Source organism: Taudactylus pleione, unplaced genomic scaffold (genome assembly GCF_031769625.1).
Source record: "Taudactylus pleione unplaced genomic scaffold, aTauple2 ptg000182l, whole genome shotgun sequence".
NCBI lineage: Eukaryota > Metazoa > Chordata > Amphibia > Anura > Myobatrachidae > Taudactylus > Taudactylus pleione.
Genome location: NW_028284584.1, coordinates 2,341,506 through 2,365,756, shown reverse-complemented (window position 1 = coordinate 2,365,756; position 24,251 = coordinate 2,341,506). Strand labels below are relative to the sequence as shown.

Sequence of the window (24,251 nt, the reverse complement as noted above, 5' to 3'; positions counted from 1 at the left end):
TGTCACCAACATCCTTATAATAAACTTTACAGTCACTTTCCAGGGCGCTGGCACAGACTAAAAATATAGCACTAATGCAGGCTTATGTACCAAGAGATACAGTCAGGTGCATCACATTTACTTTGATTTGGCCACACCTAATATTTTTGCTATCTCTCTGATGGGTTTGCTTTGATTTTCAGCCTAATGATGGCTTCACTGATAGTGACAGCTCTTTGGATCTCGTATTGAGAGTCGACAGCAACTGATTCCAAATGCAAATGTCACACCTAGAATCATCTCCAGACCTTTTACCTGCTTAATTGATAATGAAATAACGAGGGAATAGCCCACACCTGTCCATGAAATAGCTTTTGAGTTGATAGTCCCATTACTTTTGGCCCCTTAAAAAGTGGGAGGCACATATAGAAACCGTTGTAATTCCTACACCGTTCACCTGATTTGGATGTAATTACCCTCAAATTAAATCTGAAAGTCTGCAGGTAAAGCACATCTTGTTTGTTTCATTTCAAAGCCATTGTGGTGGTGACTAGAGGCCAAAATATGAAAATTCTGTCACTGTCCCAATATTTATGCACCTGACTGTATGTCCACAGGCACAAGGGTTACATCTGTAGATGTGTGGGTAACACAATAGCCTGGAAATAGCTGAGGTCAGCATTAGTCTACTCATGTGACAATACCCAGCTCCAATATTACACACGTTATACGTACAAATCTCCAACCAAGTTGGTTTCCTTAAAAACAAGAGCCTCCAAAAACCCACAATCTCTACAACTGTATATGTGTCTCTGGGCAAAATGAATTACAATCTGAATCTTTATCCCTGCAGTTCCCCCCACATGGGAAGCCCCAGATCTTCATGTCAAGTCATTCTTTTTTTACAATGTAAATGATTATTGTATCTTAATAGCACATTTCAATTTACAATGGGAACAGACTTGGTTGATACAACTTGTTAATGGAAAATGCAGGACTGTAATATGTTCCTGTAGCTGTCACATTATATTGCACATAATATATTACGGACATCAGAAAATATTTCTATTATAACCAAACTAAATCCAAAACAGACCTTTTCTGTTATCTTATAGAAAGTGCTAATAGAGCTAATGATTAAGATAAAGCTAATATACTGTAGTGTTCCAGATGGTATATGATAGAACTGATTAATGAGAATTGGCCCTATAGGCTTGCTCTTTACTTTCTAACCTGTTTGCACATCACAGTATGGTCGTGGCACACGTGTAATTATTTACAATGCAAACCAGTGACGTGTGGGGAGGCACACATGGAGAGGGCTGGGGGCTGGGGGCTTGTCTCACTCACTACTCACTGTAACTCTCCCCTCACTACACATAGCTTCAGCGTCCATTGATTCCCCTAAGTGTATCACTCGGTCTTCTCTTGCTGCTGCTGACTGAGCTCCGATCTCTAAACACTGCAGTGCACTTCCTGGCATGCCTCTATTAACTCTCTTACTGTGCGGCTTACTGCCTGTGGTGTGGGCCAAGTCCCGGCTATACAAGCAGTGTCTGATTATACAGAAGGGAGGCTCAGCTGCCAGAGCCGGCCCTAGGCACAGACAAACTAAGCAAACACCAGTGGAGGTTTGGTGCAGGCACAGTAAGGGCACCTGCTGCCAGCAGGGCAGATACTCTGATAGCTGCTACTGCGCAGTGTCCACGATAGCTCCGATCGGGCCTGGCAGCAGAAAACAATGAGCAGGCAGCGGCGGAACAGCCGGCGGCAATTTGTGGGGCACCTGGACGGCAGCTAGTGGTTAGCGCTGAGTTGGCTCTGGGGCATCACACAATCAGAATGAGCTTCTGCACAGTAAATGGTCGCGGGAGGGTTGCTGCATCATGGGCCTTTGCGAAGCGCGTAGTAGCACCTCACGGCTCTGGGCTCCGCCTCCAGTCATCATCACACATAGCTGCGGCCTGCCAGCCTGAGAGGGCTCCCGCGACTTGCTGTACCTTGAGACGGAAGACTCTGCAGGATGCGCTCAAGCCAAGTAAGTTTGGAGCTGGGAGAGGGCCGGGGTGCTGTGGTGCTCACTGCTGGGATAGGGGTGGTGGGTGAGGGTAGATGCTGACACTGTGTTGTGCTGGGATAGGGGGGTTCTGTGCTAGGTGATGGACCCTTCCGTGAGACCACACCCCTTTTCAGGATCCCACGGAGAGGGGGGCACCACCCAAAATCTTGCCTAATTTAGCTAGGACCGGCTCAGATTGCTGCCTCACTCCTGGTCTCCCTGCAGTCCCAGGGAGCTCCACAAAGCTGGTGAGTGCTAACTATAAAAATGATTATTTATTATAAAGTAGATTATGGCTACATAATCCCACATTGTACCACAGAAATGCTTAAGGCCCCATACACTGCGCGATTTTTTGCACGATGTGGACAATTTTGATCGATCGTAACGATCAATCGTGCACATCGTGTGTTGTTTTTGTGCGTTTACGATGCTGATGCATGTCCCCGTCATCTTATAGCTGGATCGCAGATCTTACTGAAAAAAGGTAAGATTACGACCTATCGTGTACGATGTGACACATTGTATGCTGTTTGTCACATCGTACACGATACAGATGCATGTAGCGCGGACCAAGGAGATCCGTGCTACATGCATCTGTGTCATTGTCACAGAGCACGGACGGGTCAGTGAGACCAGTCTGTGCTGCTGTGTTGAAAAAAAACCTGTGTAAAAAAAAAGAGAAAAATGTCGTGCCCCTCAAAGAGCAACCAATTCCGGGCTTTTAGTGACCCAGGCCTGGGTGGGCTTAAATACTGGGGACAAATGACTTTGGGGTCCCCTGTACTTAAGCACAACCAGCACCGGGCTAGTCAGAACCAGCCCTGGTTGCCAAAATACGAGGGGACAAACAACATAGGAGGGGTCCCCCGTACTTTGGGCAACCAGCACTGGGCTCTGATCTGGACCTGGTTCTGGAAATACACGGGGAAAAAATGAGTGGGGTCCCCCTGTATTATCCAGAACCAGCACCAGACTTTTTCTAGCGGGGGGCTAATGCCAAAGCCAGGGGAGCCCTTTCACTGGTCCCCCCAGCTGAAGCATTAGCCCTGACAGCTAGTCATCCCAGACAAGGGATCGCTGGGGAGCTGGGGACCCCCACAATAAAGGGGTCCCCCTCTCCAGGGCACCCCAGGCCTAGGCCGATAGCCCTGGGCTATCGCCAGCACTGCTGAATGGTGGGTGCTATGCGAAGTTCGGCTCCTCTTCGGTCCAAAGCAGGCATCCAGGTACTTGGCAAAATAAAAAGCGGAAAGCGCGTTCTAGAAAAAAGGTACTTACCGAATGAGAGCTTAGCGGTAGGATTTTACCATGGAAACCCCGCCGCTGAGCGTTCATTGGCTGAGAGGTGAGCCCTCCGCCTCTCTGCCAATGAACGGTTCTCACCATTGAAGTCAATAGTGCCCTAGAGAGGGGGACCACTTTATTGTGGCCTGGGCTGACTAGCGATCAGGGTTAATGCTTCGGCTGGGTGGGGCCCGGTGAAAGGGCTCCCGTGGCTGTGGCATTAGCCCCCTGCTAGAAAATGTCCGGTGCTGGTTCTGGATAATACTGGGGGACCCTACTAATTTTGGAGTTGCGAGTAAGAATGCAGCGCGTGAACCCTTTCACAAGTGGGCAAATAGCGGCATGTGTGGCGCGATTTGCCATCCAAGCGGCTAAGATGCAAGATGACATATCTGTACATTACATTATTGTACAAAAATAAAAAAAGAAGAACAGAAAAATTGAGGGACCAAATAAAAATTAAATGGAGCGGCAAATTCTCTTTACTAAAAATTCTAAATTAGGGATCTATTTATGGAAATGTGAAAATGTGAAGCATAGGCGTTCCTGTAGCATAGGCGTCCCTGTAGCATAGGCGTCCCTGTAGCATAGGCGCTCCTGTAGCATAGGCGCTCCTGTAGCATAGGCGTCCCTGTAGCATAGGCGTCCCTGTAGCATAGGCGTCCCTGTAGCATAGGCGCTCCTGTAGCATAGGCGTCCCTGTAGCATAGGCGTCCCTGTAGCATAGGCGCTCCTGTAGCATAGGCGCTCCTGTAGCATAGGCGCTCCTGTAGCATAGGCGCTCCTGTAGCATAGGCGCTCCTGTAGCATAGGCGCTCCTGTAGCATAGGCGCTCCTGTAGCATAGGCGTCCCTGTAGCATAGGCGCTCCTGTAGCATAGGCGCTCCTGTAGCATAGGCGTCCCTGTAGCATAGGCGTCCCTGTAGCATAGGCGCTCCTGTAGCATAGGCGTCCCTGTAGCATAGGCGTCCCTGTAGCATAGGCGTCCCTGTAGCATAGGCGCTCCTGTAGCATAGGCGTCCCTGTAGCATAGGCGTCCCTGTAGCATAGGCGTCCCTGTAGCATAGGCGTTCCTGTAGCATAGGCGCTCCTGTAGCATAGACGTCCCTGTAGCATAGGCGTCCCTGTAGCATAGGCGTCCCTGTAGCATAGGCGCTCCTGTAGCATAGGCGTCCCTGTAGCATAGGCGTTCCTGTAGCATAGGCGTCATTCCTGTAGCATAGGCTTCCCTGTAGCATAGGCGTCATTCCTGTAGCATAGGCGTCCCTGTAGCATAGGCGTTCCTGTAGTTGCTATTCAGGTACAATGTTACCTGCTGCGAGTACCTCCTGAATTTGTGCCCCTCTGCGAAACACCCACTGTAAGTGCTGAGGAATGAAAAATACCACAATATGTAGTTTCTATGATGTGTGTGACAATGCTCCAGCGCATGCTGACATCACACGTGGGACATGAGCCTCCTAGAAGCACGCACATACATACATATATCATATGTATATAAATAAATGCAGCAGGTAAAATAAGTATTGAACACCGACATTTTTCTCAGTAAATATATGTGTAATGGGGCTATTGTAATGATATTTTCACCAAATGTCAGCAACAACCCATATAATCCACACATGCAAAGACATCAAACCATAGATGTCCATTCGGGGTCTTAGAAGGGAAAAATATCGACCAACCAGTGACTAGACATTTTAAAGGTGCCGGCCACAATCTGGCTAACATGAGATATAGGGTCATTGACCACATCCCTGCCCCGCTAAGAGGGGGCAACAGGATTGCCATGTTGTAGCGATTGGAAACTAAATGTGTTCTCGAACTAAATACTGTTCAACCCAATGGGCTTAATGAGAAAACATCATGGGGTGCTTTAGTGAAAAATAGCTATATTAGTATCTAGTTGGATATGGATATTCTTTAATGATTTGCTACTATTATAGTTTTTTCTATTAGTTACTTTACTATTTGGTATATTGGTTCATTCAGTCAAAAGTCAGCTTACCCGACGCGTTTCATCCCTAAGTGGATGAAACGCATTGGGATAGCTGCCTTTAGACTGAATTAACTAATACAGATAAGCAATTCACTTTGTAGAAATTTCCTACATTTTCGAAACAAGTTTTGAACTTTTTAAAAAAATCTTTTAGAATTAGTTTTTACTTGTTTTTATCCACTGATTCCTCTGTGTAACTGGCTATTTTAAATATATGAACTCCATTCGCTTTTTAGACGTATGTAAATGTATGAATTGCATTTTTTAACATCATCTTAAATATTTATTAGCACTCTTTGCATATTGTGGGAAATTAATTAAATTTATTTGCATCATTGTGCTTATACGCACAGTCTCTTGTCATGTTTCATTCTTTTAATTATTAAATTGTGATATATTTATTTATCTTTATTCTACATTTTGTGTAATATGTTTGTTGGTTAACCTTGCACACTTCACAAATTATTGTATAATATACGTCAGTCGCTTATCATCTAATATATTTGCAACATTTCACATTAAAGGGATCTTCCAAAAAGTCCTCTCACATTGGGCTTAGCTGACACCCTTTTATATGAAGGGAGTACGTATATATACATATACTCTATATCAATCCTCTGAAAAATGTGAAGGTGGCACCGACACATTTTTGTGTATCAACATATATATATATATATATATATATATATATATATATACACACACACAAACACATATATACACACATACTTACACAAAAAAAAAAAATATATATATTCACACATACATACACAAATATATATATATGTGCAACATCTGGGTAAGGATGTATATATGTTGATATATTTACAAATTAATAAAGCCACGAAATGATTCAATTGATATAAAAATTACTTTTGCAGATAAATATACATACAGCTATATTTTTTTGGAGGAAATATATCCTCTGCTGGAAAGTGACCACAAGGTGGAGGAGATCAGAGGAGCCCAAGGAGGAGCACAGAGGTGGAGCACAGAGGAGGAGCACAGAGGAGGAGCACAGAGGTGGAGCACAGAGGAGGAGCACAGAGGAGGAGCACAGAGGTGGAGCACAGAGGTGGAGCACAGAGGAGGAGCACAGAGGAGGAGCACAGAGGAGGAGCACAGAGGAGGAGCACAGAGGAGGAGCACAGAGGAGGAGCACAGAGGAGGAGCACAGAGGTGGAGCACAGAGGTGGAGCACAGAGGTGGAGCACAGAGGTGGAGCACAGAGGAGGAGCACAGAGGAGGAGCACAGAGGTGGAGCACAGAGGAGGAGCACAGAGGAGGAGCACAGAGGAGGAGCACAGAGGAGGAGCACAGAGGAGGAGCACAGAGGTGGAGCACAGAGGAGGAGCACAGAGGAGGAGCACAGAGGAGGAAGCTTACCTCATCTGGATGCTTCCCTCAGATATGCTTAACCAGAACGCCATCCTGATATTGAAATTGTTTTTCTCTTATTATTGCAGAAAATTGAGCTTTCTGCATCTCTATGAATCACAAATTACAAGACACGGACATGTAATAAGAAGATTGAGAAGCGCTCTGCGGTGCCGCTCTTTATTAATAAGGCGGAGAAAACCCCTTATATTGCAGAACATTGTTCATAAAGGGGTGGTCTCTGTTCTATGAATACTTCACAACTAACTATACGATAGGGATATCTGGATAACAAGCTTCTAAAGGGGCTTTTAAAACACTGCGAGGGACTGGAGCACAGAGGATAAGACCTACAGGAGTGGTTTATTTACTAACAAATACTGAGAGGAATGGGATGAATGTAATAAAGGGGTCAGCACAGAGATAATGAACCTCTAGTTCAGGAACACCGCAGACGAGCCACCGTATCTCTTTGGAAACACATAATACAGATGGTAAACTTCCTGAGTAACGTTCCCAGCACAAATAAAAATGTACGGAATGATAAGTTAAACCCCCCAGTGCAATATTGGACGGAGGACAATAAATAGCAATAAATCTTTTGAGAATTATAGGCAAGATTAAATACAGACCACAGCCATTATCTGCATTTAGATAATTTACAACCCATTTTGTTTGTGTCATCCTAAAACAAACCCAAGAGACTCATCCATAATCGTGTTTTTCTGTAGAGGCAATTATGCAGCAGTTCTAGCTCACAGCCAATCAGCGTCTTATTCAGCCACGAAGATGACATAAAAGCCTTGAAAATGTATCTGTTATGTTATAGAGAAGGAACTGTGAGGTCACCTTATAAAATGGCAGAAAATAATTAAAAGTTGTTCATAACGTCCAGTGTGCAAATATGTTGCATGAATGGGACCCGTGTCTTCAAACAATTTCCAACCTGATTTGCCAAAATGGCCATTAATGGTTCAGCAATACGCCATCATGGCTGCAACTGTACAGCTGATACAATGTAGCAATATTACACAAGAATATATTCATGTTACATCATTTGTTCTGTGTAATTTAGATCCGCTGAACTGTTGGAAGAAGATCTACAGTAGATCATGCACAGGACAATAGAACTGGACAATGGCAACTAGTAATTAATTCCTCCTGACATCCATCTTCCCACAGGCAGACAATATTCACAGACAGACGGCATCTCTTCTGTACACAGCACAAATAAATGTAAATGAGACGATTAATGTCGCTGCATAGGATGAGCCCATGAAGAATTGTGCAGTTATCACTCACAGGACAGAAAGATACCACACCTCATAGGACCACTCACAGGACAGAAAGATACCACACCTCATAGGACCACTCACAGGACAGAAAGATACCACACCTCATAGGACCACTCACAGGACAGAAAGGTACCACACCTCATAGGACCACTCACAGGACAGAAAGATACCACACCTCATAGGACCACTCACAGGACAGAAAGATACCACACCTCATAGGACCACTCACAGGACAGAAAGGTACCACACCTCATAGGACCACTAACAGGACAGAAAGATACCACACCTCATAGGACCACTCACAGGACAGAAAGATACCACACCTCATAGGACCACTCACAGGACAGAAAGATACCACACCTCATAGGACCACTCTGGGACAGAAAGATACCACACCTCATAGGACCACTCACAGGACAGAAAGATACCACACTTCATAGGACCACTCACAGGACAGAAAGGTACCACACCTCATAGGACCACTCACAGGACAGAAAGGTACCACACCTCATAGGACCACTCACAGGACAGAAAGGTACCACACCTCATAGGACCACTCACAGGACAGAAAGGTACCACACCTCATAGGACCACTCACAGGACAGAAAGATACCACACCTCATAGGACCACTCACAGGACAGAAAGATACCACACCTCATAGGACCACTCACAGGACAGAAAGGTACCACACCTCATAGGACCACTCACAGGACAGAAAGATACCACACCTCATAGGACCACTCTGGGACAGTGCGGCAGATGTATAAAGCTCTGGGAAGTGATAAACCACCAGCCATTCAGCTCCTAACTGTCATGTTACAGGCTGTTTTAATAATGGCAGTTAGGAGCTGATTGGCTGGTCATTTATCATTCTCCACTTTATTACTTACCGTAATCAATTAGGTGACGATTTTGCTGTAAATTATTGCACCTGCGATAATGGGATAGTGTGAAACAGCCGATACGTTTTAACCATCTCAGACCAGGTGAAGAACAATGCAAAATCCCTATTTTGGCTTAGAAAAGGGGGGATATCTTTCAGAACTTTTTGGGCGCCCCCTAATGATAAATTACCCCAAAAGTTTTTCGTAATTTGTCCAAAAAAGGTGATGTTTTGGGTGAATAAAAAAAAAAATTGTTGAAAATGGGTTTAATGTATTGGGTCTGGTATTTCTGGGGCTATATGAATGCGACAGGTCTTTTATACATTGTATGTGGCCGCAGCAGGTCTTTTATACATTGTATGTGGCCGCAGCAGGTCTTTTATACATTGTATGTGGCCGCAGCAGGTCTTTTATACATTGTATGTGGCCGCAGCAGGTCTTTTATACATTGTATGTGGCCGCAGCAGGTGTTTTATACATTGTATGTGGCCGCAGCAGGTCTTTTATACATTGTATGTGGCCGCAGCAGGTCTTTTATACATTGTATGTGGCCGCAGCAGGTCTTTTATACATTGTATGTGGCCGCAGCAGGTCTTTTATACATTGTATGTGGCCGCAGCAGGTGTTTTATACATTGTATGTGGCCGCAGCAGGTCTTTTATACATTGTATGTGGCCGCAGCAGGTCTTTTATACATTGTATGTGGCCGCAGCAGGGCTTTTATACATTGTATGTGGCCGCAGCAGGTCTTTTATACATTGTATGTGGCCGCAGCAGGTCTTTTATACATTGTATGTGGCCGCAGCAGGTCTTTTATACATTGTATGTGGCCGCAGCAGGTCTTTTATACATTGTATGTGGCCGCAGCAGGTCTTTTATACATTGTATGTGGCCGCAGCAGGTCTTTTATACATTGTATGTGGCCGCAGCAGGTCTTTTATACATTGTATGTGGCCGCAGCAGGTCTTTTATACATTGTATGTGGCCGCAGCAGGTCTTTTATACATTGTATGTGGCCGCAGCAGGTCTTTTATACATTGTATGTGGCCGCAGCAGGTCTTTTATACATTGTATGTGGCCGCAGCAGGTCTTTTATACATTGTATGTGGCCGCAGCAGGTCTTTTATACATTGTATGTGGCCGCAGCAGGTCTTTTATACATTGTATGTGGCCGCAGCAGGTCTTTTATACATTGTATGTGGCCGCAGCAGGTCTTTTATACAATGTATGTGGCCGCAGCAGGTTTTTTATACATTGTATGTGGCCGCAGCAGGTCTTTTATACATTGTATGTGGCCGCAGCAGGTCTTTTATACATTGTATGTGGCCGCAGCAGGTCTTTTATACATTGTATGTGGCCGCAGCAGGTTTTTTATACATTGTATGTGGCCGCAGCAGGTCTTTTATACATTGTATGTGGCCGCAGCAGGTGTTTTATACATTGTATGTGGCCGCAGCAGGTCTTTTATACATTGTATGTGGCCGCAGCAGGTGTTTTATACATTGTATGTGGCCGCAGCAGGTCTTTTATACATTGTATGTGGCCGCAGCAGGTCTTTTATACATTGTATGTGGCCGCAGCAGGTGTTTTATACATTGTATGTGGCCGCAGCAGGTCTTTTATACATTGCATGTGGCCGCAGCAGGTCTTTTATACATTGCATGTGGCCGCAGCAGGTCTTTTATACATTGCATGTGGCCGCAGCAGGTCTTTTATACATTGCATGTGGCCGCAGCAGGTCTTTTATACATTGCATGTGGCCGCAGCAGGTGTTTTATACATTGTATGTGGCCGCAGCAGGTGTTTTATACATTGTATGTGGCCGCAGCAGGTGTTTTATACATTGTATGTGGCCGCAGCAGGTGTTTTATACATTGTATGTGGCCGCAGCAGGTCTTTTATACATTGTATGTGGCCGCAGCAGGTCTTTTATACATTGTATGTGGCCGCAGCAGGTCTTTTATACATTGTATGTGGCCGCAGCAGGTGTTTTTTTAACGGTTTTTAAATGTACGCTTTTATATGACACGAAAACATACTTGCACCCAATTTACGTGCAATAATAATTTCCTGAAAAAAGAAATTGCTTTCTATAAATTTTTTTACATTTTTTTTCAAATATGCAAATTACAACCAACGGACGCAATTTAAGTACCCTAAATACTTTCATGACGGCCAATAATACACTTCTAAATTGATTACTGATGTACGTTAGCCATTTTTTGGGGTACAGCCGCATTTTCCTACATGTTTTCACCTGTTAAATTATCACACCTCCCTGTTTACGCCTGTTTTTGGCGAATTCGGGTGATTTTATTGCTGGCGATATTATTGCACCTAATTCAATACTGCCCTGAGTAGTAAATCCCATTGAGATGGAGACAATTTTATTTTGGTGTGAGCTGATATTTATGAATAAGCAGCCTATAAAAACACTAGTGAGGTCTGCGGAGACCACCAACCCTCAAAGTGTTCTTAGTGCCTCATGGATATTGGGTTAGAATAAACATAGATACTCCTCCAACAAAAACTTATTTACAGTCATATATAGTTTTCTGATTGTAGAATTGGAATTATTCTTCACTACTGCCCCAGGGAAACAGCTGGTGCTTAGTACAATGATGGGATTTCTGAGTCAGGTTGTGCCCAAATGATGCCATTCGGTGCCCAAATAAGCCATGTGTGACAATGGTTTTACATTGAATTTAACTCTAAATTCTTTACATAAAACACCTCAATCTGTTTCTTCGATTCAATCTAGCAGGGCGGCTATAGTGGGCAGAGGAGCCGTGTACAGTACCTGCAGGGCGGCTATAGTGGGCAGAGGAGCTGTGTACAGTACCTGCAGGGCTGCTATAGTGGGCAGAGGAGCTGTGTACAGTACCTGCAGGGCGGCTATAGTGGGCAGAGGAGCTGTGTACAGTACCTGCAGGGCGGCTATAGTGGGCAGAGGAGCTGTGTACAGTACCTGCAGGGCGGCTATAGTGGGCAGAGGAGCTGTGTACAGTACCTGCAGGGCGGCTATAGTGGGCAGAGGAGCTGTGTACAGTACCTGCAGGGCTGCTATAGTGGGCAGAGGAGCTGTGTACAGTACCTGCAGGGCGGCTATAGTGGGCAGAGGAGCTGTGTACAGTACCTGCAGGGCGGTTATAGTGGGCAGAGGAGCTGTGTACAGTACCTGCAGGGCGGCTATAGTGGGCAGAGGAGCTGTGTACAGTACCTGCAGGGCGGCTATAGTGGGCAGAGGAGCTGTGTACAGTACCTGCAGGGCAGCTATAGTGGGCAGAGGAGCTGTGTACAGTACCTGCAGGGCGGCTATAGTGGGCAGAGGAGCTGTGTACAGTACCTGCAGGGCGGCTATAGTGGGCAGAGGAGCTGTGTACAGTACCTGCAGGGCGGCTATAGTGGGCAGAGGAGCTGTGTACAGTACCTGCAGGGCGGCTATAGTGGGCAGAGGAGCTGTGTACAGTACCTGCAGGGCGGCTATAGTGGGCAGAGGAGCTGTGTACAGTACCTGCAGGGCGGCTATAGTGGGCAGAGGAGCTGTGTACAGTACCTGCAGAGTGCAGTTCATCATTCGGATGATATAGTCAAACTGCTGATGGTTGAGGATGGCGCGGTTCTGCTGTACATGGCAGCCCAGTTCCTCGGTTAGACATTGTCTGGCAGCTTTTCCTTTCAGAGCGCGGAGCGCAGCAGGCAGCGTCTGAAAACAGGAAAACTTATTATACTTGGTGTAGGCACATCGCAAACTCCGATAGGTTCTGCCGATCATTCATTACATATACTGAGAAATGAGGACACAAGGCTGTAATGTCAGAGTCCTCATACAGATAATACTACATAACACACACACATAATCTACATGTACACAGCATGAGCCCAGCACTGGTTACATACATTACATATACTGAGAAATGAGGACACAAGGCTGTAATGTCAGAGTCCTCATACAGATAATACTACACAACACACACACACATAATCTACATGTACACAGTATGAGCACAGCACTGGTTACATACATTACATATACTGAGAAATGAGGACACAGGGCTGTAATGTCAGAGTCCTCATACAGATAATACTACATAACACACACACATAATCTACATGTACACAGTATGAGCCCAGCACTGGTTACATACATTACATATACTGAGAAATGAGGACACAGGGCTGTAATGTCAGAGTCCTCATACAGATAATACTACATAACACACACACATAATCTACATGTACACAGTATGAGCCCAGCACTGGTTACATACATTACATATACTGAGAAATGAGGACACAAGGCTGTAATGTCAGAGTCCTCATACAGATAATACTACATAACACACACACATAATCTACATGTACACAGCATGAGCCCAGCACTGGTTACATACATTACATATACTGAGAAATGAGGACACACGGCTGTAATGTCAGAGTCCTCATACAGATAATACTACATAACACACACACATAATCTACATGTACACAGCATGAGCCCAGCACTGGTTACATACATTACATATACTGAGAAATGAGGACACAAGGCTGTAATGTCAGAGTCCTCATACAGATAATACTACATAACACACACACATAATCTACATGTACACAGCATGAGCCCAGCACTGGTTACATACATTACATATACTGAGAAATGAGGACACACGGCTGTAATGTCAGAGTCCTCATACAGATAATACTACATAACACACACACATAATCTACATGTACACAGCATGAGCCCAGCACTGGTTACATACATTACATATACTGAGAAATGAGGACACAAGGCTGTAATGTCAGAGTCCTCATACAGATAATACTACATAACACACACACATAATCTACATGTACACAGCATGAGCCCAGCACTGGTTACATACATTACATATACTGAGAAATGAGGACACAAGGCTGTAATGTCAGAGTCCTCATACAGATAATACTACATAACACACACACACAATCTACATGTACACAGCATGAGCCCAGCACTGGTTACATACATTACATATACTGAGAAATGAGGACACAAGGCTGTAATGTCAGAGTCCTCATACAGATAATACTACATACACACACACATAATCTACATGTACACAGCATGAGCACAGCACTGGTTACATACATTACATATACTGAGAAATGAGGACACAAGGCTGTAATGTCAGAGTCCTCATACAGATAATACTACATAACACACACACATAATCTACATGTACACAGCATGAGCACAGCACTGGTTACATACATTACATGTACTGAGAAATGAGGACACAAGGCTGTAATGTCAGAGTCCTCATACAGATAATACTACATAACACACACACACATAATCTACATGTACACAGCATGAGCCCAGCACTGGTTACATACATTACATATACTGAGAAATGAGGACACAAGGCTGTAATGTCAGAGTCCTCATACAGATAATACTACATAACACACACACACATAATCTACATGTACACAGCATGAGCACAGCACTGGTTACATACATTACATATACTGAGAAATGAGGACACAAGGCTGTAATGTCAGAGTCCTCATACAGATAATACTACATAACACACACACACAATCTACATGTACACAGCATGAGCCCAGCACTGGTTACATACATTACATATACTGAGAAATGAGGACACAAGGCTGTAATGTCAGAGTCCTCATACAGATAATACTACATAACACACACACACACATAATCTACATGTACACAGCATGAGCACAGCACTGGTTACATACATTACATATACTGAGAAATTAGGACACAAGGCTGTAATGTCAGAGTCCTCATACAGATAATACTACATAACACACACACATAATCTACATGTACACAGCATGAGCACAGCACTGGTTACATACATTACATATACTGAGAAATGAGGACACAAGGCTGTAATGTCAGAGTCCTCATACAGATAATACTACATAACACACACACACATAATCTACATGTACACAGTATGAGCCCAGCACTGGTTACATACATTACATATACTGAGAAATGAGGACACAAGGCTGTAATGTCAGAGTCCTCATACAGATAATACTACATAACACACACACATAATCTACATGTACACAGCATGAGCCCAGCACTGGTTACATACATTACATATACTGAGAAATGAGGACACAAGGCTGTAATGTCAGAGTCCTCATACAGATAATACTACATAACACACACACATAATCTACATGGACAACTGCCCTCCGATCACTGGACACCCCTCCTCCGATCACTGGACACCCCCCTTCCGGTGACTGGACACCCCCCCTTCCGGTGACTGGACAACCCCCCTCTGGTGACTGCACACCCCCCCTCCGGTGACTGCACACCCCCCCCCTCCGATGACTGCACACCCCCCCCTCCGGTGACTGCACACCCCCCCCTCCGGTGACTGCACACCCCCCCCCTCCGATGACTGCACACCCCCCCCTCCGGTGACTGCACACCCCCCCCTCCGGTGACTGCACACCCCCCCCTCCATGCTGAGATTTCTGGTTCTGCAGCCATGGGAAAGCAAATGATTGCCAATTTCTAATTTAGACTAAACAGGAAGAATAGAGGTTGCCCACAAGACGTGCGCCAGGCGAGCTGTGTGACAGCTGGCAGAATCTCAGAGGGATCCAGAAAGGGCACATTCCAGGACTAGCGTCAGAGGAGCGAGCTGACATTACACATCAATGGCACGGCCTGGACACATCTCTGCTTTGGGCTCTGATGTATGAAAGATTCTTTTATAGTAGAGTTCTGAGAAAAATGATCAATGGTTATTTCTGCTAGAAATGATCCCCTTGGGGCTAAACTTAGATCATTTGGGCTGTAACATTCTAACATTGATAATTCAAATAATTAATTATGCAACGTCCACACAAATTGTACCTTCTTCCCAGAATACTTTGAATTTCCATAAAATAGCATTATATTGTTTACAAGCTGGGTTACACGGCATTGCCCAGCCTTTATTTGTTACATTGTCCTCGCCTATAACCCCATTTTCCATTCATCCGGAAAAGGGCCCCACTGCTTGCTAACATTCATGTCAGTAGGGTCACCCACAAACAGCAGCCGTTCCTTCGGGAACGCCTCAGTTTGTGCAGCCAACCCCCCTACAAAACAGGGAGAGCAGGCGATCAACATCGACACCAGCCCCATTTTGTTGTGAGCCCCGGAGCAAATGAAGTTCTCATACACCCGCTTATGTCAGGTACAGTTAGGTAAGGTATATTGTGTATATATGTCCTCATACACCCGCTTATGTCAGGTGACAGTTAGGTAAGGTATATTGTGTATATATGTCCTCATACACCCGCTTATGTCAGGTGACAGTTAGGTAAGGTATATTGTGTATATATGTTCTCATACACCCGCATATATCAGGTGACAGTTAGGTAAGGTATATTGTGTATATATATATTCATACACCCGCTTATCTCAGGTGACAGTTAGGTAAGATATATTGTGTATATATGTCCTCATACACCCGCTTATATCAGGTGACAGTTAGGTAAGGTATATTGTGTATATATATCCTCATACACCCGCTTATCTCAGGTGACAGTTAGGTAAGGTATATTGTGTATATATATCCTCATACACCCGCTTATGTCAGGTACAGTTAGGTAAGGTATATTGTGTATATATGTCCTCATACACCCGCTTATGTCAGGTGACAGTTAGGTAAGGTATATTGTGTATATATGTCCTCATACACCCGCTTATTTCAGGTGACAGTTAGGTAAGGTATATATGTCCTCATACACCCGCTTATGTCAGGTGACCGTTAGGTAAGGTATATTGTGTATATATGTCCTCATATACCCGCTTATGTCAGGTGACAGTTAGGTAAGGTATATTGTGTATATATGTCCTCATACACCCGCTTATGTCAGGTGACAGTTAGGTAACGTATACTGTGTATATATGTCATCATACACCCGCTTATGTCAGGTGACAGTTAGGTAAGGTATATTGTGTATATATGTCCTCATACACCCGCTTATGTCAGGTGACAGTTAGGTAAGGTATATATGTCCCTCATACACCCGCTTATGTCAGGTACAGTTAGGTAAGGTATATTGTGTATATATGTGCTGATACACCCGCTTATGTCAGGTGACAGTTAGGTAAGGTATATTGTGTATATATTTCCTCATACACCCGCTTATGTCAGGTGACAGTTAGGGAAGGTATATTGTGTATATATGTCCTCATACACCCGCTTATGTCAGGTGACAGTTAGGTAAGGTATATTGTGTATATATGTCCTCATATACCCACTTAAGTCAGGTGACAGTTAGGCAAGGTATATATGTCCTCATACACCCGCTTATATCAGGTGACAGTTAGGTAAGGTATATTGTGTATATATGTTCTCATACACCCGCTTATGTCAGGTGACAGTTAGGTAAGGTATATTATGTATATATGTCCTCATACACCCGCTTATGTCAGGTACAGTTAGGTAAGGTATATTGTGTATATATGTGCTCATACACCCGCTTATGTCAGGTGACAGTTAGGTAAGATATATTGTGTATATATGTCCTCATACACCCGCTTATATCAGGTGACAGTTAGGTAAGGTATATTGTGTATATATGTCCTCATACACCCGCTTATGTCAGGTGACAGTTAGGTAAGGTATATTGTGTATATATGTCCTCATACAACTGCTTATATCAGGTGACAGTTAGGTAAGATATATTGTGTATATATGTCCTCATACACCCACTTATATCAGGTGACAGTTAGGTAAGGTATATTGTGTATATATGTCCCTCATACACCCGCTTATGTCAGGTACAGTTAGGTAAGGTATATTGTGTATATATGTTCTCATACACCCGCTTATATCAGGTGACAGTTAGGTAAGGTATATTGTGTATATATGTCCTCATATACCCGCTTAAGTCAGGTGACAGTTAGGCAAGGTATATATGTCCTCATATACCCGCTTATATCAGGTGACAGTTAGGTAAGGTATATTGTGTATATATGTTCTCATACACCCGCTTATATCAGGTGACAGTTAGGTAAGGTATATTGTGTATATATATATTCATACACCCGCTTATCTCAGGTGACAGTTAGGTAAGATATATTGTGTATATATGTCCTCATACACCCGCTTATATCAGGTGACAGTTAGGTAAGGTATATTGTGTATATATATCCTCATACACCCGCTTATGTCAGGTACAGTTAGGTAAGGTATATATGTCCTCATATACCCGCTTATGTCAGGTGACAGTTAGGTAAGGTATATTGTGTATATATGTCCTCATACACCCGCTTATGTCAGGTGACAGTTAGGTAAGGTATATATGTCCTCATATACCCGCTTATGTCAGGTGACCGTTAGGTAAGGTATATTGTGTATATATGTCCTCATATACCCGCTTATGTCAGGTGACAGTTAGGTAAGGTATATTGTGTATATATGTCCTCAAACACCCGCTTATGTCAGGTGACAGTTAGGTAACGTATATTGTGTATATATGTCATCATACACCCGCTTATATCAGGTGACAGTTAGGTAAGGTATAATGTGTATATATGTCCTCATACACCTGCTTATGTCAGGTGACAGTTAGGTAAGGTATATTGTGTATATATGTCCTCATACACCCGCTTATGTCAGGTGACAGTTAGGTAAGGTATATTGTGTATATATGTTCTCATACACCCGCTTATATCAGGTGACAGTTAGGTAAGGTATATTGTGTATATATGTCCTCATATACCCGCTTAAGTCAGGTGACAGTTAAGCAAGGTATATATGTCCTCATATACCCGCTTATATCAGGTGACAGTTAGGTAAGGTATATTGTGTATATATGTTCTCATACACCCGCTTATATCAGGTGACAGTTAGGTAAGGTATATTGTGTATATATATATTCATACACCCGCTTATCTCAGGTGACAGTTAGGTAAGATATATTGTGTATATATGTCCTCATACACCCGCTTATATCAGGTGACAGTTAGGTAAGGTATATTGTGTATATATATCCTCATACACCCGCTTATGTCAGGTACAGCTAGGTAAGGTATATTGTGTATATATGTCCTCATACACCCGCTTATGTCAGGTGACAGTTAGGTAAGGTATATTGTGTATATATGTCCTCATATACCCGCTTATGTCAGGTGACAGTTAGGTAAGGTATATTGTGTATATATGTCCTCATACACCCGCTTATGTCAGGTGACAGTTAGGTAAGGTATATATGTCCTCATATACCCGCTTATGTCAGGTGACCGTTAGCTAAGGTATATTGTGTATATATGTCCTCATATACCCGCTTATGTCAGGTGACAGTTAGGTAAGGTATATTGTGTATATATGTCCTCATACACCCGCTTATGTCAGGTGACAGTTAGGTAACGTATATTGTGTATATATGTCATCATACACCCGCTTATATCAGGTGACAGTTAGGTAAGGTATATTGTGTATATATGTCCTCATACACCTGCTTATGTCAGGTGACAGTTAGGTAAGGTATATTGTGTATATATGTCCTCATACACCCGCTTATGTCAGGTGACAGTTAGGTAAGGTATATATGTCCCTCATACACCCGCTTATGTCAGGTACAGTTAGGTAAGGTATATTGTGTATATATGTGCTCATACACCCGCTTATGTCAGGTGACAGTTAGGTAAGGTATATATGTCCCTCATACACCCGCTTATGTCAGGTACAGTTAGGTAAGGTATATTGTGTATATATGTGCTCATACACCCGCTTATATCAGGTGACAGTTAGGTAAGGTATATTGTGTATATATGTGCTCATACACCCGCTTATATCAGGTGACAGTTAGGTAAGGTATATTGTGTATATATGTTCTCATACACCCGCTTATATCAGGTGACAGTTAGGTAAGGTATATTGTGTATATATGTGCTCATACACCCGCTTATATCAGGTGACAGTTAGGTAAGGTATATTGTGTATATATGTGCTCATACACCCGCTTATCTCAGGTGACCGTTAGCTAAGGTATATTGTGTATATATGTCCTCATATACCCGCTTATGTCAGGTGATAGTTAGCTAAGGTATATTGTGTATATATTTCCTCATACACCCGCTTATGTCATGTGACAGTTAGGTAAGGTATATTGTGTATATATGTACTCATACACCCGCTTATGTCAGGTGATAGTTAGGTAAGGTATATTGTGTATATATGTCCTCATACACCCGCTTATGTCATGTGACAGTTAGGTAAGGTATATTGTGTATACATGTCCTCATACACCCGCTTATGTCATGTGACAGTTAGGTAAGGTATATTGTGTATACATATCCTCATACACCCGCTTATATCTGGTGACAGTTAGGTAAGGTATATTGTGTATATATGTCTAATACACCCGCTTATGTCAGGTGATAGTTAGGTAAGGTATATTGTGTATATATGTGCTGATACACCAGCTTATGTCAGGTGACAGTTAGGTAAGGTATATTGTGTATATATGTCCTCATACACCCACTTATATCATGTGACAGTTAGGTAAGGTATATTGTGTATACATATCCTCATACACCCGCTTATATCATGTGACAGTTAGGTAAGGTATATTGTGTATATATGTCCTCATACACCCGCTTATGTCAGGTGACAGGTAGGTAAGGTATATTGTGTATATATGTCCTCATACACCGGCTTATGTCAGGTGACAGTTAGGTAAGGTATATATGTCATCATACACCCGCTTATATCAGGTGACAGTTAGGTAAGGTATATTGTGTATATATGTCCTCATACACCAGCTTATATCAGGTGACAATTAGGTAAGGTATATTATGTATAAATGTCCTCATACACCCGCTTATGTCAGGTGACAGTTAGGTAAGGTATATTGTGTATCTATGTCCTCATACACCCACTTATATCAGGTGACAGTTAGGTAAGGTATATTGTGTATATATGTCCTCATACACCCGCTTATGTCAAGTGACAGTTAGGTAAGGTATATTATGTATATATGTCCTCATACACCCGCTTATGTCAGGTGACAGGTAGGTAAGGTATATTGTGTATATATGTCCTCATACACCCGCTTATATCAGGTGACAGTTAGGTAAGGTATATTGTGTATATATTTCCTCATACATCCGCTTATATCAGGTGACAGTTAGGTAAGGTATAATATGTATATATGTCTAATACACCCGCTTATGTCAGGTGATAGTTAGGTAAGGTATATTGTGTATATATTTCCTCATACACCCGCTTATGTCAGGTGACAGTTAGGTAAGGTATATATGTCCTCATACACCCGCTTATATCAGCTGACAGTTAGGTATGGTATATTGTGTATATATGTCCTCATATACCCGCTTATGTCAGGTGACAGTTAGGTAAGGTATATTGTGTATATATGTCCTCATACACCCGCTTATGTCAGGTGACAGTTAGGTAAGGTATATATGTCCTCATACACCCGCTTATATCAGGTGACAGTTAGGTAAGGTATATTGTGTATATATGTCCTCATACACCCGCTTATGTCAGGTGACAGTTAGGTAAGGTATATTGTGTATATATTTCCTCAAACACCCGCTTACATCAGGTGACAGTTAGGTAAGGTATATTGTGTATATATGTCCTCATATACCCGCTTATGTCAGGTGACAGTTAGGTAAGGTATATTGTGTATATATGTGCTCCTACACCCGCTTATGTCAGGTGACAGTTAGGTAAGGTATATTGTGTATACATATCCTCATACACCCGCTTATGTCAGGTGACAGTTAGGTAAGGTATATTGTGTATATATGTGCTCATACACCCGCTTATATCAGGTGACAGTTAGGTAAGGTATATTGTGTATATATGTCCTCATATACCCGCTTATGTCAGGTGACAGTTAGGTAAGGTATATTGTGTATATATGTCCTCATATACCCGCTTATGTCAGGTGACAGTTAGGTAAGGTATATATGTGCTCATACACCCGCTTATATCAGGTGATAGTTAGGTAAGGTATATATGTGCTCATATACCCGCTTATGTCAGGTGACAGTTTGGGAAGGTATATTGTGTATATATGTCCTCTTACACCCGCTTATGTCAGGTGACAGTTAGGTAAGGCATATATGTCCTCATACACCCGCTTATGTCAGGTGACAGTTAGGTAAGGTATAATTGTGCTCATATACCCGCTTATGTCAGGAGACAGTTAGGTAAGGTATATTGTGTATATATGTCCTCATACACCCGCTTATATCAGGTGACAGTTAGGTAATGTATATTGTGTATATATGTCCTCATACACCCGCTTAAGACAGGTGACAGTTAGGTAAGGTATATTGTGTATATATGTCCTCATATACCCGCTTATGTCAGGTGACAGTTAGGTAAGGTATATTGTGTATATATGTCCTCATATACCCACTTATCTCAGGTGACAGTTAGGTAAGGTATATTGTGTATATATGTCCTCATACACCGGCTTATGTCAGGTGACAGTTAGGTAAGGTATATTGTTTATATATGTCCTCATACACCCACTTATGTCAGGTGACAGTTAGGTAAGGTATATTGTGTATATATGTTCTCATATACCCGCTTATGTCAGGTGACAGTTAGGAAAGGTATATTGTGTATATATGTCCTCATACACCCGCTTATATCAGGTGACAGTTAGGTAAGGTATATTGTGTATATATGTCCTCATACACCGGCTTATGTCAGGTGACAGTTAGGTAAGGTATATTGTTTATATATGTCCTCATACACCCACTTATGTCAGGTGACAGTTAGGTAAGGTATATTGTGTATATATGTTCTCATATACCCGCTTATGTCAGGTGACAGTTAGGAAAGGTATATTGTGTATATATGTCCTCATACACCCGCTTATATCAGGTGACAGTTAGGTAAGGTATATTGTGTATATATGTCCTCATACACCGGCTTATGTCAGGTGACAGTTAGGTAAGGTATATTGTTTATATATGTCCTCATACACCCACTTATGTCAGGTGACAGTTAGGTAAGGTATATTGTGTATATATGTTCTCATATACCCGCTTATGTCAGGTGACAGTTAGGAAAGGTATATTGTGTATATATGTCCTCATACACCCGCTTATATCAGGTGACAGTTAGGTAAGGCATATATGTGCTCATATACCCACTTATGTCAGGTGACAGTTAGATAAGGTATAATGTGTATATATGTCCTCATACACCCGCTTATGTCAGGTGACAGTTAGGTAAGGTATATTGTGTATATATGTCCTCATACACCCGCTTATGTCAGGTGATAGTTAGGTAAGGTATATTGTGTATATATGTCCTCATACACCCGCTTATGTCAGGTGACAGTTAGGTAAGGTATATATGTCCTCATACACCCGCTTATGTCAGGTGACAGTTAGGTAAGGTATATTGTGTATATATGTCCTCATACACCCGCTTATGTCAGGTGACAGTTAGGTAAGGTATATTGTGTATATATGTCCTCATACACCCGCTTATGTCAGGTGACAGTTAGGTAAGGTATATATGTCCTTATACACCCGCTTATGTCAGGTGACAGTTAGGTAAGGTATATTGTGTATATATGTCCTCATACACCCACTTATATCAGGTGACAGTTAGGTAAGGTATATTGTGTATACATATCCTCATACACCCGCTTATATCAGGTGACAGTTAGGTAAGGTATATTGTGTACATATTTCCTCATACACCCGCTTATGTCAGGTGACAGTTAGGTAAGGTATAATATGTATATATGTCTAATACACCCGCTTATGTCAGGTGACAGTTAGGTAAGGTATATATGTCCTCATACACCCGCTTATGTCAGGTGATAGTTAGGTAAGGTATATTGTGTATATATGTCCTCATACACCCGCTTATGTCAGGTGACAGTTAGGTAAGGTATATATGTCCTCATACACCCGCTTATGTCAGGTGATAGTTAGGTAAGGTATATTGTGTATATATGTCCTCATACACCCGCTTATGTCAGGTGACAGTTAGGTAAGGTATATATGTCCTCATACACCCGCTTATGTCAGGTGACAGTTAGGTAAGGTATATTGTGTATATATGTCCTCATACACCCGCTTATGTCAGGTGACAGTTCGGTAAGGTATATATGTCCTCATACACCCGCTTATATCAGGTGACAGTTAGGTAAGGTATATTGTGTATATATGTTTTCATACACCCGCTTATATCAGGTGACAGTTAGGTAAGGTATATTGTGTATATATGTCCTCATATACCCGCTTATGTCAGGTGACAGTTAGGTAAGGTATATTGTGTATATATGTCCTCATATACCCGCTTATGTCAGGTGACAGTTAGGTAAG

At 42.7% G+C, this 24,251-nt stretch overlaps 1 protein-coding gene across 2 annotated transcripts in view; it reads right to left on the bottom strand.

Annotated features, from left to right (window-relative positions):
* The window catches only part of SBF2 (SET binding factor 2), an 805,041-nt gene that overhangs the window by 275,215 nt on the left and 505,575 nt on the right, over window positions 1-24,251 (bottom strand). For both annotated transcript variants that reach the window (XM_088476083.1, XM_088476084.1), the window contains exon 16: window positions 12,438-12,587. In XM_088476083.1, coding sequence (XP_088332209.1) covers window positions 12,438-12,587 — 150 coding nt within the window. The remainder of the gene's footprint in view (window positions 1-12,437; window positions 12,588-24,251) is intronic.